At 31.9% G+C, this 16,242-nt stretch overlaps 1 protein-coding gene across 10 annotated transcripts in view; it reads right to left on the reverse strand.

Annotated features, from left to right (window-relative positions):
- Positions 1–16,242, reverse strand: part of LOC143054852 (fringe glycosyltransferase-like) — a 52,134-nt gene that overhangs the window by 16,843 nt on the left and 19,049 nt on the right. For 6 of the 10 annotated variants that reach the window (XM_076227907.1, XM_076227909.1, XM_076227906.1 and 3 more), the window contains 3 exons: positions 8,434–8,482; positions 5,271–5,313; positions 1,436–1,495 (listed from right to left, as the gene is read on the reverse strand). In XM_076227907.1, coding sequence (XP_076084022.1) covers positions 1,436–1,495; positions 5,271–5,313; positions 8,434–8,482 — 152 coding nt within the window. Of the gene's footprint in view, positions 1–1,435; positions 1,496–5,270; positions 5,314–8,433; positions 8,483–10,545; positions 10,570–12,394; positions 12,564–16,242 lie in introns of those variants that run through there. The other 4 variants (XM_076227911.1, XM_076227913.1, XM_076227915.1 and 1 more) reach the window with 4 other exon arrangements.

Below are 16,242 nucleotides of genomic sequence, written 5' to 3' on the forward strand. Positions count from 1 at the left end.
TAAATAACTTTCTTAAACTATCTTGGATTTCTATCAAACTTCGACAGAAGCTTATTTATGATCATAAGACAGTATCAAGAAGTAAATTTTCCGTATTTTACTTATAAATGCACTTAGTTTTTCTGCGGGAAAACATTACATCACTCTGTGGTTGTAGTTTTTAAAATTTTAATAACTTTCTTAAACTATCCTTGGTTTGTACCAAACTTGGACAGAAGCTTGTTTATGATCATAAGATAGTATCCAGAAGTAAATTCTGTAAAATGACAAATCCATTTTTTCCATAATATTTTACTTTAAATGGACTTTTTTTCTGCCAGGAAACAACACATTCACTCTGTGGTTAAATTTTTTTAAATTTTGATAACTTTCTTATACTATTTTTTATTTGTACCAAACTAAGACAGAAGCTTGTTTATGATCAAAAGCTAGTATCTAGAAGGACATTTTTTTAATATTTTGTACCTGTGTATCTGTATTTTACTTATAAATGGACTTAGTTTTTCTTCCAGTTAACATTACATCCAGTCTGCAGTTAAAGTTTTTAAAACATTTATTAGATTCATAAACTATCCAGGATTTTTTATGGAACTTGGACAGAAGCTTCCTACAATCCAAACATGGTATCAAGCAGAATATTTTTATTGATTTTTTCCCTCATTTTTGTTGATCCTGCAATTTACAGCAAAAGTAGGCGAGACACTGGGTTCCGCGGAACCCTTACAAATTTTTATGTATATTTAGCAGAATTTATCAAGTTGAAATGTGAGCTTTAAGTAATTGGTAAACATGGAATTGATGACTGATTGACTTCAAAATGTATCATATGCATGGTACCACAAGCTCACATGATTGATTTAATTTTTGTTGCTTAATATTCAGTGGCAAATATTTCATTCATGTTCACGACGAGAAGAGATTAACAATTAATACAATCGGGTTCTGTTAAGAATGATGTCTGGGATGAAGGTGAGTGAAATTTGGGCTATCACTGGAAAATGCAGGTATATGTAAATTGATTAGGGACAGATATTTTGCGCAGGCTAAAGGACACCCAACTCTGGCAAGCCTTGAAGGGTTGTACCGCTTGTCAGAAGAAGACCCAAGTGACCGTATTCCTATCCCCCATCCAACCTTAGGGTCAAACAAGTTCACATGAAGCTTGATATCAAATTTAAGGGAAATGATAGATAGTTCTTGAGTAAAATATGATGATGATGTCATACATGGCAATAAATATTATCTTCATATAGTCCTAAAATTGGCAGTTTATAATGTTAATTCAATAAACAAAACATTCTTGGAAATAGAATGTTTCAGGTTAGGTCAGTGTAGATGAAACAAATTAATCTTGATTTGCTGTTAATCATTTAGAAAGTTATCAACTTATTTCATCAACTGCATGTCTTAATTATTTCTTTTTTAATTAATATACCTTTTTTCACTTTCCATGAAGATGTCATATTCTCTAGCCATCTTACAGCACAATCCTTGTCTAAAATAGAAAAAAGAATATTGGATCATTTTTGTGGATAGAGTACATGGAGTTCTGCAAATCGTCATGTGGGTTATCTTTTCCCACCCTGATTCAATATATAATACATGATGGTAGACGGTTATTTTCATATGTTTTTGTGCTCAACCCAGTATTTATGACTTGTGAATTTCCTGTAAAATTAAACAATGCACAACAATTGAAAATATTTTCACATTACACTCTTCCTCTAACAGGGAGGTAACTTGATAACCAAAAATGATAAGTTACTAATTATATATAACCGGCAATATGCAAAGTTCAGTGATAGTAAGTTTCTCAGGGTCCTTTCTTGTTTTAAAGAAATTAGTCACACGATATTATCAGAAAGTAAGGAACTATACATCATTTGCATGAATTATCAGTAAAATTTTAGGTAAACAAAAATTCACATGACCCTAAGATTTCAGAAATGTAATGAATAAGAAGGTGAAAATTAGAAAAGTGTATTCTAAGTGCAAACCTAAATGTATTAGTCTTTCCTTCCACATCGTTTGACTTCAGCAATACAAGGCAGATGCAAAGGAAAATATCAATGTTACATAATTTAACTTAGTAAATTGATTGGTGTTGAACACAACTTTCAGCACTTTATTGCTATCGGGTGATGGTCAGATTTTATCGGTGAAGGAAGCCAGTGCCTAGAGAGAACCATGCCACCAACCTTTGGTAGGAAAACTTACAATCCTAGTAATGTGGGACTAGACCTTACAACATCAGTAATCTGACAAGCTAATAGTACAGTAGTATTACTACTTAGACCACTCAGCCGGCGTTTTGCATTTGCGCCGATTTTTTCTTTCATTTGCGCCAATTTTTTTTTTTCAATTGCGCCGATATTTTTACAGGTAAATTACAGGTGAACAGATATAAGAAGATGTGGTATGAGTGCCAATGAGAGAACTCTCCATCCAAGTCATGTTATTTTTCATTTATCATTATAGACCTCTTCCGTTAGCCACTTGTACAAATTTAATGAATCACCATGGGGAGGTGGAAAAAGGCCTACAAGATACATTTCCAGACTTTTTCCTTGACCGTACCCATAGTTCTTTAGCCTCCGTGTCTTTTGGACATCTGCCACATGATTATGCTCGTTCTGTGTTTTGACAATAGAATCTGTGGTGACTCTGGCTTTACACGATTTTATGGTACATTTGTAGGATATGTTGTTATGTTTCAGGACATTAACTAACCTTCCAATACGTATGGCCCTCTTTTGGCTCGTTTCAGTGTGCAATATGTCCATCATGTTACAACGAAGTTCCAGAACAATATGAATCAAAGTTAACATAAATGAACCAGATTTTACCAGTGGTATCATATAGTATAGTACATGTACAAGTATTAACGTACCTGTAAATCTAATTACAGTGGCATAGCTAGGTCATATTTACGTGTACGCCCGAACCTTGGCGAGGAATTCAAGATACCAAAACGGGTAAATGTCAAACAATTGCTGTAGTGGGTTAGAACTAGGGAGCGAACCGGAATCTAAAGATATACCATTTCTGTCATTAAAAACTCATCAGTAGCAGCATACCTTAGAATCTTAATGGTTTATTTGTTATGTTAAATATTCATGTTGTTTTTTTAAATATATTGGCTATTGGATTTAGAAAAAATGTCAAAACCAGTAACTTTAAAAATATATTCAAAAAGAGCTGTGGGAGTAAAGCACTCAACCAACAAACCCACATATTTTATGTCCAAATTTCGTAAAAGAGGGACGAAAGATACCAGAGGGACAGTCACATTTTAAATCGAACACAGAAAACTAAAAAATAAACAACAAGAACCCAACAAAAAACTAAGGGTGATCCTAGATGCTCCGGAAGGATACGCAGATCCTGCTCCACATGTGGCACCCGTGGTGTTGCTCATGTTCGGTAAATAGTCTTATTCGGTAGGTCACATTCATGAAAGGGAAGGAGATTGTAGTTACGGTGTAAGGACATATCCGATATCATTATTGAAACGGTTATTTCATAACAGTCAAACAACTCGCGATGACGTCCGTAAAATTTACGAAGGGATTATTTCATTTCACCATTTGGAACTCTTGGTTTAATAGCTTCCTTGTGAGCAGCAATCCTCTACCAAGAAAATCATGATAGGAAATCATGTGAATTGGGAGATATATACCCCGCATGCAGGTGCTGTTGGAATGTTGCAACTTAGAAATGGAAAGTTCATAAATTGAACATGTAATAATTCATATTCAGAGATATTCAGGTGCAATATTTGATATCGTAAAAGTTTCTGTTGGACACTGGTTCTCGTCTGGAATGTTCATCGCAAAAGTTTATCAGTCCATGACTGGATTTAGACAAAGTTTTGACAAAGAAATTGAGCTGATGTGCTTCTTACAAGTTCTTTCTATTTTCTGTAGATTTTTTTTTATCAAATTCAAGTGTACGCCCGGGCGTTTTGACGTAAACGTAGCTACGCGCCTGAATTAGGAGCAAACATAAAATCGGCGCAAATGAAAAAATGAAATCGGCCCAAATGAAAGAATGAATATTTTCTAAATCGGCGCAAATGTCATACGCCCCACTCAGCCAAGTGCTACCACCCCCATGATTTCATCAACCGCCCTTTTTAATGATGCTGAAACAACAACTTTCTCGAAAATCCTATTTCACTAAACAAAATACTCTAAGAATCTGCGGCTCTTTTTGCACTTCCATAATAGAGAAATATCTTTGTTGCATTATATGTACATTCCTAAATGCAGGTCCTGGGATTCTGAACTAAGTGATGGTTTGTACAGTAATACACTATGAAAAATCTCCCTAGATATTAAACGGTAATATACCAGTGTTGTTATCTCAAATCACCAGAAAATGAGTAACCATCTGTGTTATTGTAATTTACTCTAAACCCAAAGGGGTGAATTTTACTGAATCATCCTGTGCGTATTGCACAAGTTATATGTGGGTCAACTGGGATTCAATGACACATAAATAAAATGCATATAAAAGCAGTTTTTGTATCACTGGTTTATTGTTTCAGTTTGAAGACAAATATTTATCATTATCAAATAATTTACCAAAATCTGATTAAGACATAATTGAAATAAAATGACTATTTCAAATGATGAGACTGTCATTAAAGTGAGAGGGTTAGCGCTATACTATCAGGTTTAATCCACCATTTTCTACATTTGAAAATGCCTGTACCAAGTCAGGAATATGACAGTTCTTGTCCATTCGTTTTTGATGTGCTTTGTTATTTGATTTTGCCATGTGATTATCATGATTATAGACTTTCCGAATTGATTTTCCTCTAAGTTCAGTATTTTTGTGATTTTACTTTTTCAAAAAGATTTATAAAGAGATTGAAAAATAATTACAGGCTGCAAGCTACATTTTGTCCAACATTATAGACTAAAATTAAGAAAATTTTAATTCATGACCAACATTCTGACTAAAAAATGTAACAAAATCATCTTCATTTGAGGGGAATAAGTTTAACTATAACGAATGGGCTGACAATATACACAACTTATTTGTAAATCTTGTCATGCTACCCTAAACCTTGGAATAATTCTAAATTTCAGATAAAAAATTTCACACTTTTTTTTCTGAAAACTTGACATCTGTAACTATTGCAATTTCAACTATTTTCCAAGAAGAAAGAAATTGAAATTGTGTTCTCAAATTGCATAAAGAATGTTGATATAATGTAGTTGACATTTCTCTGATCATATTTACATTTCAATCTAAGTACTTACCTGTAATGTGAATCTGCACAAAACGTGTTGATGAAATGATCAGCTTAAAAAAAGAAAATAGAAAGATTATGCTAATAATTCTTTTTTTCTTCAGACATGTCAGATTTTTATTCTAAATTCAAGTTGGTCTAAATAAAATTATAAGGACAGATATCCCATCAAAGTATACTGTGGATTCAGTATAATCATGATAATTCAAGAGATACACTTTCATTGGATTACATCAGTAAAAGTAACAAGTTTAAATGTTCAACATTGTCTATCGATTTGTATGCAGATGTTGACAAACCACCAGATTGAAATACCCCAAAAAATAAATGAATCCACAGTTCTAAGATCTTTATCAGGTTTATATTGAATAATCTTAAATTTAAGTTACCATATGATTACATATATGATAAAAGAAAATCTCGTCATTTTAATTGATATACTAGACCACACCTGTGATATCGCGGGTTCGTGACTGAATTAAAATATATAACTATGTGTAAGCCTTATTTTTAAAGTATTGGTATTGTCATCTGATAAAGTCATGCCGATTATAAGATACACAGTTTTCTCTGCTTTCAAAATTTTTCTGTTTGAACCCGTCGACCTGGGACTTATCAATTATTGGTAATATTAATTATTAGGAAAACAAAAGGTCCTGGAATGGAGTATTTTTCAATCAACAGCATTGTAAATAAAGTTGAATTCTTTTATTTGCTGTTTTACGTCATGCCCGCTAACAAATTAAAAACTGTACCTGTACGCCTTATTTTAGGTCCAGATTTTTAGTATTCGTATTGTTATCTTAGAAAGTCTTACTGATTAAAATACTACACTAGGGAACAATTTGACAATGATTGAATTTAGTAGTGTCAACCCTGTGATTATAACCTGTATATATAGCAAAATCCTAAATACACTGTTTGGTGGTGCGCCTGTAAAATGCGGAACGTACACATAAGGTAATAGGTAACAGGTGAATATACTATTGGTATCGGCATTGGATTCGACGCGGAACTTGTTAATTATTGGCAATATTAATTGTGGAAAACAAAAGGGTCTGGAGTGGTGTAATTTTTAATCTACACCATTGTCCTATATAAGTTATATATAAAGTTGAATTCTTTGAATTGTCGTTTTTACCCAATGACGGCTGACAATAGATAAGTATCTTTGTTCAATATAGAATAACTAATCTTGTACTATCATTAGACTATACAATTTAAGGGAGCTACCATTTGATTTTTATGGGGGGGGGGCTAGGATGAAATTTGAAAAAAATAGGCAGGACAGGAGTTTTGAGTAAAAAAAAAAGCAGGATGAGACAATTGCAAAAAAAAAAAGTCAGGACGACAATTTAGGTAAAAAAAAGTCAGGATAAACTAAAAAAAAAAAAGCAGGACCAAACAGAGTGAAAAATAAAAAGGCAGGACAGAGATTACAGCTAAAAAATGCAGGACAAAATTTTTCATCCTAGCCCCCCCATAAAAATCAAATGGTAGCTCCCTAAGAATGGTTAATTTGCATTTATTGAAATTAAAACAAAGGGTATCTGAAAGATTAATCAAATACAACACTTAAAAGGATGTACCTGTTTATAATTCAGCATAAATTTAAACACATGCATAGGATGTTGTACAATAGTAGAACTTTCCTCAATACAAGGGGGGCTAACATACATGTGTATGAAGTGAAATATCATTGATTCATTGATATACCACAATGATTACGAGTCTGACCTTAAGCTATAACAATCAGACATAAATTTAAAGGGAAGATGGCATTAATCCAATTTGAATGATGAGGAACAAAATGATCAGACAAGAGGTTATCTCCCCTTAGGACAAAGATGTACTTTAAAGAGAGTTTATATGTTCTATTACAGTCAGGAAAGTGACGAGACGGCATTCTTGTCTGACTGGAAAAATGTACTGAAGTTAAACTTCTTTCATGATCATCATTAAACCTCTAACATGCTGACATATCATATCAAACCTCTAACGTATTGACCCAACAGACATTAACAGCGGGTAATTTCTCTGAAAATTGAAGCTGTAAGCAAATTCTAAGGTTTCTTTCAATTAGCATGAATAGTGTTTTAATTTAAAAGTCTTTGAAGTTGATTTGTTGATAAACCTTTAACTTTAAAGTATTTACAAACATGATAAATTTAAGGGAAACAAGTGAAACTGCGAGCTACTGCTCACTGATGATACCCCCGCTGCAAGTGGATAATATTAATAGTGTAAAAATATGCAAGTGTTAGGTAAACAGGAAGTTGTCGAGTGATGAATCTGTAAACGCATCACACGGTATAGCTGACTTATATAAATCCTGAAACCAAATTTCAGAAATCCTTGTATTGTAGTTCCTGAGAAAAATGTGACGAAAATTTTCAACTTGGCTATCACGTGTAAAATCATACAAGTGTTCGGAAACAGGAAGTTGTCAAGTGATCAATCTGAAATCGCATCACACGGTATACATGTAGCTGACTTAGATAAACCCTGAAACCAAATTTCAAAAATCCTTGAATTGTAGTTCCTGAGAAAAATGTGACGAAAATTTTCAACTTGGCTATCATGTGTAAAATCATACAAGTGTTCGGTAAACAGGAAGTTGTCAAGTGATCAATCTGAAAACGCATCACACGGTATAGCTGACTTAGATAAACCCTGACAGCAAATTTCAGAAATCCTTGTATTGTAGTTCCTGAGAAAAATATGACGAAAATTTTCAACTTGGCTATCATGTGTAAAATCATACAAGTGTTCGGTAAACAGGAAGTTGTCAAGTGATCAATCTGAAAACGCATCACACGGTATAGCTGACTTAGATAAACCCTGAAACCAAATTTCAGAAATCCTTGTATTGTAGTTCCTGAGAAAAATGCGACGAAAAATATTCATGGGACGGACGGACTGACTGACAGAAGGACAGACAGAGGTAAAACAGTATGCCCCCCCTTTTTTAAAGCGGGGGTATAAAAAGCATTTTGCTTAAGAATAAATTACATTTGGTATGTTATTGTTTATCAGCATACATGTACTTCATTGTATCCCAAAATAATTTGTAAAAAAAAAGATAAAAAAATTACAGTAATTTTTAACTCAAACTTCATGCATGTAACATTAACATGTATATACCATGTATACCTGACTATAGAAAAACTTACCATGAACATTTTCTGGAATGGGTGAATCATTATCTGTAAATATATAGGTCTGAAAAGGAGAATATATAGAACTGTTATCATGTACTAGAATGAAACAATACATTTTGTTCATGACATAAAAGCTGGATGTATTTTGCACATCTAGCATATATATACAATGACTTTTATTATTATGTAAAAATTATTATGTAAAACTATATTGATTATAATTTAAAATTAAATCTACAAAGGAGTAGGTTCAGTAAGACCCCTTTTTGGCCCCAAAATATAGCAGTTTTACAAAATTGTTAAAATGTAAACCTTTAGTTATTTATTGGACAGTAGAATGCTTCTGCTACATAAATATGGGCTGTTTTTTGACAATACAATGCACATATATCCGGTACTAGCACCATTAAGTCATGCTAAATTACTGAAATCCTCATAATTCTAGCATTTTAGTTAAATTTTAGACGGTTTTCGTGTAAAACAAAAGTGGCCGCATTCGTGTTCATCCTTAATATTGAAATGTAAGTTGTATTTTATGATATAACATAACATATATAAAGGTTGAGGATGAACACGGATGCGGCCACTTTCATTTTTACCAAAAACCATCTGAAAAGTGACATTTTTCAGCATATTAGGTAGATTTTTCATATTTGAGCTTGAATCGGATCGTTTTTAATGACTAAATCTGTTATAATCTTTCACATAAACTAATTAATTCAAATAAAATAGACACTTAAGTGTTTAAAAAGTGGTCAAAATCTTTCGTCAGATGAACCTGAAATTTGAGGCCAAAATCGGTCCTTACCGGACCTTCTCCTTTAATAATTTTCCTATACTTCAAAGATATTCATGTAACTTCATTATCTGTTTTCTGTATAAATTCATATTTTTTTCATTTTCTGTTTATACATGAATTTGTGTTTCTTTCATTTTCTGATTCATTTTAATAAATTTTGAACATTTACCAGGCATGTACATCATTCATGTCATTCAGAATTTCTGTTTATAGTGCCTAACAAGATTTTGTGAGGTAGACGAAATTGACTTTAAAACGATCGTATTGACTTTTGATGTGCAGAAATAGGCAGATCGGACATATTTTGACTTTAGTTACTTACTTCTTAAGTTTGGGATTAATTGTAATCGACATATTCCAATGAGACTGAAAAATGCTTTTTTTTATTATGATAAATAATAATTTTACCTGCCGTAGTCGTGCGTAAAATATATTTCGGTATTTCTCTTACGAAAATGACTTGTTTAATGGAACAAAACATATTATTTGTAAACTTTCTCTTTACTCTTCACAATAGGCTTTTAAAAAATAACCTTTCCAACTGTATATTCCAAAAATTTTGTGAAAATCGAATAAGTGGCAATTCTTACCTTTCATACCTTAACTTTCATTGATAAAACATAATATTGACTCGTCCAGTGTCCAGTTTGAAGGTCATTTTAGTTACCGGTTACATTCATGCACATTCTAATTAATCAATAGTCATGTATGAAAAGCATAAACAAGTTTGAAGGTAAACTAATAACAACTTAATCCAATCAAATTGCCTACGATTCAATAACAATGACCAGTCCACATCATAAAAATGTATAGGGGTAAACTGGGTAGGGAGAAAATGTCAGATATATTAAGTTCATTATTTTGCAATAACGAGTAAAAATTTGTTAACCGATAGATTTGTTACAATTTCATAATCATGTCGTTATGTATTGGTATAACTTTTGGATCTTTCATTAGCGTATTTAAGGCTGTAGAAAGTTTGGCCTTCAAAAGTCAACATAATCATTGACTTTATAAAGAAAATTCGCCTTTTTAAAACATTGAATGTTTCACAAATAATACGCGACAACAAAGCAAAATCATTTCTTAAAACACTGCAAAAAAAATAATTCTGATTGATGCAGTGGTATTGTCATAAATTGCACTGGAGTGAACATAGGTACATCAAACGTCGAATTCCCTCACACAATGTTATCACACACTATAGCATCACAAAATTTTGTATCAAGCTTGAGTTGTCATTGATATCATCATGATCAAACTAATTTATAAAATCTTACACATGTAATTAACAATTCAAGTATAAAGGGCAACGTTCGTCATACCTTCAACATCGACTTCAATCAAATGCTTTGAATCTCTAAATGCAAGTGTTCATGCCAAACACTCACATGATACCACATGGACTTAACCTTATACAGGGAAGATAAAACCCGTGGATTCCGGTAAAAAAGTTTTGAGCGGGAAATACAAATATAAGATTTTCGGTAGGAACGAAAAATAATTAAAATAAAATATTGCTGGTAAATACAAATAAAAGATTTTCAGTCGGAACGAATTTATAGGTTCGGTCGGTAAAGGGCAAACAAACAATATTTTAATTTAAGCCTAACCAGTGTAATTTTTCTGACAAAACAGTTGGTTCAAAATTTTTTAAAATTTTTATATTTTTGTTAAAGGGTCAAAGTAAATGCATTGGCAAAGTTTTATGAAAATTAAACAAGCCAAATTAATTTAAGTGAAAGTGTTGGGTACCACCTTAAGACAAAAAAAAAATTAAAACTAGTATCTCAATTGTTTGTAAAACAATTGAAAGGTCTTTCCTGTAAAAGTGATGTTTTCGTAATGTACCTTGTACGACCTTTCGTTTGATATACGACAAGCATACCTTCTGAAACTTTCCACTTTTAACACTTAATGACCTCATACGCCTACATTTTTGAGATCGGAATTATGATATAAATAACATAGAGTAGATGAGCTTTCATTTGATATGCAACAACTCTATGTTCTAGAAAGTTTGATTTTTGCACTTAATAACCCTATCCAACTAATTTTTGGAGGTCGGGATTTGATATTTCCAATGTACACATCATGACCTTTCATTTAATATACAACAACCCTATCTTAAAAGAAAATTTATTTTTTGCACTCAATGACCCCATCCAACCCATTTTTGGGAGACGTCAATTTTAAATTTGAAATGTACCTTTATGTTCTTTCATTTGATATGCGACAACCTTACCATCTGAGAAATTTGAATGTTTGCACTAAATGAACCCACTCGTCCTCCTGGGATGAAAAGGGGGTTTAAAATTTTCATTTTTAAGTAGAGTTTATTTAGACCTTCAATTTGATATATCAGATGACCCCATTTGATAAAGTGCAAAAAATGATGCAATATCAACTATATAAATAGAAGTTATGAAACTTACAAAGTCAATGCAAAACTTGAAAATTTCAAATTGAATTTTTGGCGTTTTTTCCATGGAATGTTTTTGGTATTTGGACAAACATAGAACTATGTTAACCTCTTCAATTTCTAAAACATTTTAAGAGGTACGCTCTTGTTGATTCAGAAATACATGCCTCCGCTGGCAAAACTTCAAACTGCATTATCTCTACAGCAACAATAGATATCTCAAATCTGTTAAATGATAAATGATCTACAGTTGAAGGACAACATTATAGAAAAAGAATTGGGACAATTTCAAAGTTCACCAAGGTCACAATTAATCATCAAATATATGATGCAATACCAAACTTAAGAACCGGAAGTCGTAGAGACACGGGACTAGCACCACTTGTGCTCAACCTGTTCAGACAGTATCGAGAAGGAAATTTTTATTGATGTTTTTCCTCATTTTGTTGAGTCTGCGATTAACAGCAAAAGTAGGCGAGACACTGGGTTCCGCGGAACCCTTACAAATTTTTTTTACTATTAGCATTTGATTAAAAGCTGACGTTAATAGAGTTAACTCCCTTTAGTGTTAATGAGTAATATGCCATAAAGGGATTTTAGTCAACATACCTCAATTATTTCCAATAATATGCCATAAAGGGATTTTAGTCAACATACCACAATTATTTCCTCTATCAGTTTTTTATAAATTTTTGTCTCATAAAAAAAATTTGCACAGAGCAGATAGTTTAAAAAACATTTTTTACGCCTACCTTTTCCATGATCAATCGCCATTTCATATCTTCTGCTACTTAAATATCAAGTCCTGAAGCCACACATGTTTTAATTTTTGTTCACAAATGGGCAAATGGGCAATCTTAGCATTGCAATATGACTTCCCAATTTAAGGTCCAAAATAACAGTAGGTTAAAATCTGAATTCCTAAAAAGGATAAGATGACAATTTACAATTTGTATTTCCTATCATCATATTTATTTACTGAAGCATTTTTAAATGTGTTGTGTACCTGCTGATATAGTCCAGGCAATTACTGAAAACAGTAATATTACTTTTTTATATAATATTACAAGTAAAAGTAATATTACAAAAAATAGTACTATAGTAGCATTTTCCATCTCCATATTTGGTTGCTCTGGCGTCTCTATCTGATTTTGCAGAAGTGATGAAACTGATTTTGATCCATCTTTTATTTACCATGTAATTTGATACTAAAACTATGTCATGATGTCTCCAGCCTCGAGTTAAAGGCAGCATTAGTGATTTTTAGCCTTATGTTACAGTTCTATGTAATATAGGCATTTTCTAGTAATATTACTGTTTTATTTAGTTAGAGACTATATTTCACATTTCAGTAATATAACAATATTACAGTTTTTAGTAATACAAGAATTATATTACTATTTTTTGTAATATTACTTTTACTTGTAATATTATATAAAAAAGTAATATTACAGTTTTCAGTAATTGCCTGGACTGTGATAACAGCAAAATAAAATTTCATGTAGACAAGAAAAGATACCAAAGAAGACATCATAAGTCTTAACTTGTGTCTCATTCCCTTTGATGATTACAAATAAAATATGTTTATATTAAGGGGGCTCTCCAGTATAAATCTTTTTTTTCTTTCTAATATATGATTTCTTTATATTTTTCTATAAACATGATAAATGAACTTTATCATATACTTAATAGAACAAGAGGCTCTCAAGAGCCTGAATCGCTCACCTGGTAAACAATGCCTTATTGAACATATTGAACCATGCCAGGCAAACATGTACAGCTAACAATTCTTCAATATTAGAAATACAAGTTCTACCATGTTTACATGTTTCCTTCTAATATAATATGCATACAAGAAGAGGGGCAGGACGTTATTTTTATTACATTATAGTTACAATAAAAGAATTTTAACAATAAAATTGTTATTGTTACATTATTAAATTGTTATTCTTTCGAATTTCTTCATTCATGATTTGGATTTATTCCACTGCTGAGAAGGGGCAAGGGGCTCCAATAACAGCAAAACAGTTAAATGATTTCATTAATAACAGTTAGGCATGGACCATTTAACTTGTAGGGGGACATGGTTTTTTTTTCTGGTCAGAATATTTTCTATTTTTTGGAAGTAGCACAACAAATTATTTTTTTTGCAAATTGCAAATTGAAAATTTCAGGACAGGTAGACCTTGACCTAATAAATATGTTAACTTCTAGTCTTATTTGCTCTAAATGCTGGAGTTTTTTTAGATATAAGCCAAAAACTGCATTTTACCCTGTGTTCTATTTTTAGCCATGACGGCCATGTTTTTAGACAAAATAGAAAATAAAACACAAACTTTATTTTATACACCCTACTGATCATTCAGTTGAAGTTTGGTTGAATTTGGTTGAGTAGTTTTAGAGGAGAAGATTTTTTAAAGTTAGCAAATATGATGAACAAATTGTGAAAAAATTGTCATTAAAGGACAATAACCCCTTAAGGGGTCAATTGACAATTTTGGTCATATTTAACTTATTTGTAGATCTTACTTTGCTGATCATTTTTGCTGTTTACAGCTTATCTTTATCTATAATGATATTCAAGATAATGACCAACCAGATGCTCCGCAGGGCATAGCTTTATACGACCGCAGAGGTTGAACCCTGAACGGTTGGGGAAAGTATGGACACAACATTCAAGCTGGATTCAGCTCTAAATTTGGATTGTGATTAAATAGTTGACACAGCATAGGTTTCTGACACACAATGAATGTGTTCTAATGAACTTAAAATTTTTGTTTTCTCTTAGAGCAATTCACTATGCTGTTGAATATTAATCCTCTCAAAAAAATGTTTGAAGAAATTTTCTTTTTTATTTATGAAATTTCAAATGAGAAAAATTGAACCCAATTTTTTTAATCACATCCCCCTTTCCCTTATTCCAAAACTAATCTCAATTAAAATTTCTAATGGAGTTTGCAACAATAACTACTCATTTAAATACATCATAAAATATTAAGATGTAAAAAAACTGCTTGTTATCACTGAATGGTAAAGATTATTTTAATTTATCAGTTGGTAGTAAAAAGTGAATATACATTGTATATTGTATATAACAAAGATTTAAGTTGATTCTGGACAAAGAAAGATAACTCCAATTAAAAAAAAATCTTGCTATTGCACAATATTTTGCAATTAGATATTTCTTGCTTACTATTCTGGACAAAGAAAGATAACTCTAATTAAAAAAAAATTTGCTATTTCACAATATTGTGCAATTAGATATTTCTTGCCATTGCGCAATACTGTGCAATTGAAAAGACTTGCTATTGCACAATACTTAATATAATAATTTTAGATCCTGATTTGGACCAACTTGAAAACTGGGCCCATAATAAAAAATCTAAGTACATTTTTGGATTCAGCATATCAAAGAACCCCAAGATTTCAATTTTTGTTAAAATCAGACTAAGTTTAATTTTGGACCCTTTGGACTTTAGTGTAGACCAATTTGAAAACAGGACCAAAAATGAAGAATCTACATACACAGTTAGATTTGGTATATCAAAGAACCCCATTTATTCAATTTTTGATGAAGTCAAACAAAGTTTAATTTTGGACCCCGATTTGGACCAACTTGAAAACTGGGCCAATAATCAAGAATCTAAGTACATTTTTAGATTCAGCATATCAAAGAACCTAACTGATTCATTTTTTGTCAAAATCAAACTAAGTTTAATTTTGGACCCTTTGGACCTTAATGTAGACCAATTTGAAAACGGGACCAAAAGTTAAGAATCTACATACACAGTCATGACAGTTAGATTCGGCATATCAAAGAACCCCAATTATTCAATTTTGATGAAATCAAACAAAGTTTAATTTTGGACCCTTTGGGCCCCTTATTCTGTTGGGACCAAAACTCCCAAAATCAATACCAACCTTCCTTTTACGGTCATAAACCTTGTGTTTAAATTTCATAGATTTCTATTTACTTATACTAACGTTATGGTGCGAAAACCAAGAAATATGCTTATTTGGGTCCCTTTTTGGCCCCTAATTCCTAAACTGTTGGGACCTAAACTCCCAAAATCAATACCAACCTTCCTTTTGTAGTCATTAACATTGTGTTTAAATTTCATTGATTTCTATTTACTTAAACTAAAGTTATTGTGCGAAAACCAAGAATAATGCTTATTTGGGCCCTTTTTCCTAAACTGTTAGAACCAAAACTCCCAAAATCAATCCCAACCTTCCTTTTGTGGTCATAAACCTTGTGTCAAAATTTCATAGATTTCTATTTACTTAAACTTAAGTTATTGTGCGAAAACCAAGAAAATGCTTTTTTGGGCCCTTTTTGGCCCCTAATTCCTAAAATGTTGGGACCAAAACTCCCAAAATCAATACCAACCTTCCTTTTGTGGTCATAAACCTTGTGTTAAAATTTCATAGATTTCCATTCACTTTTACTAAAGTTAGAGTGCGAAAACTAAAAGTATTCGGATGACGACGACGACGACGCCAACGTGATAGCAATATACGACGAAAAATTTTTCAAATTTTGCGGTCGTATAAAAACTGCAAAATTTCCTTAAAATTACCAATTAAGTGGCAGCAACCC

This window comes from Mytilus galloprovincialis, chromosome 12, assembly GCF_965363235.1.
Source record: "Mytilus galloprovincialis chromosome 12, xbMytGall1.hap1.1, whole genome shotgun sequence".
In the NCBI taxonomy this organism is placed as follows: domain Eukaryota; kingdom Metazoa; phylum Mollusca; class Bivalvia; order Mytilida; family Mytilidae; genus Mytilus; species Mytilus galloprovincialis.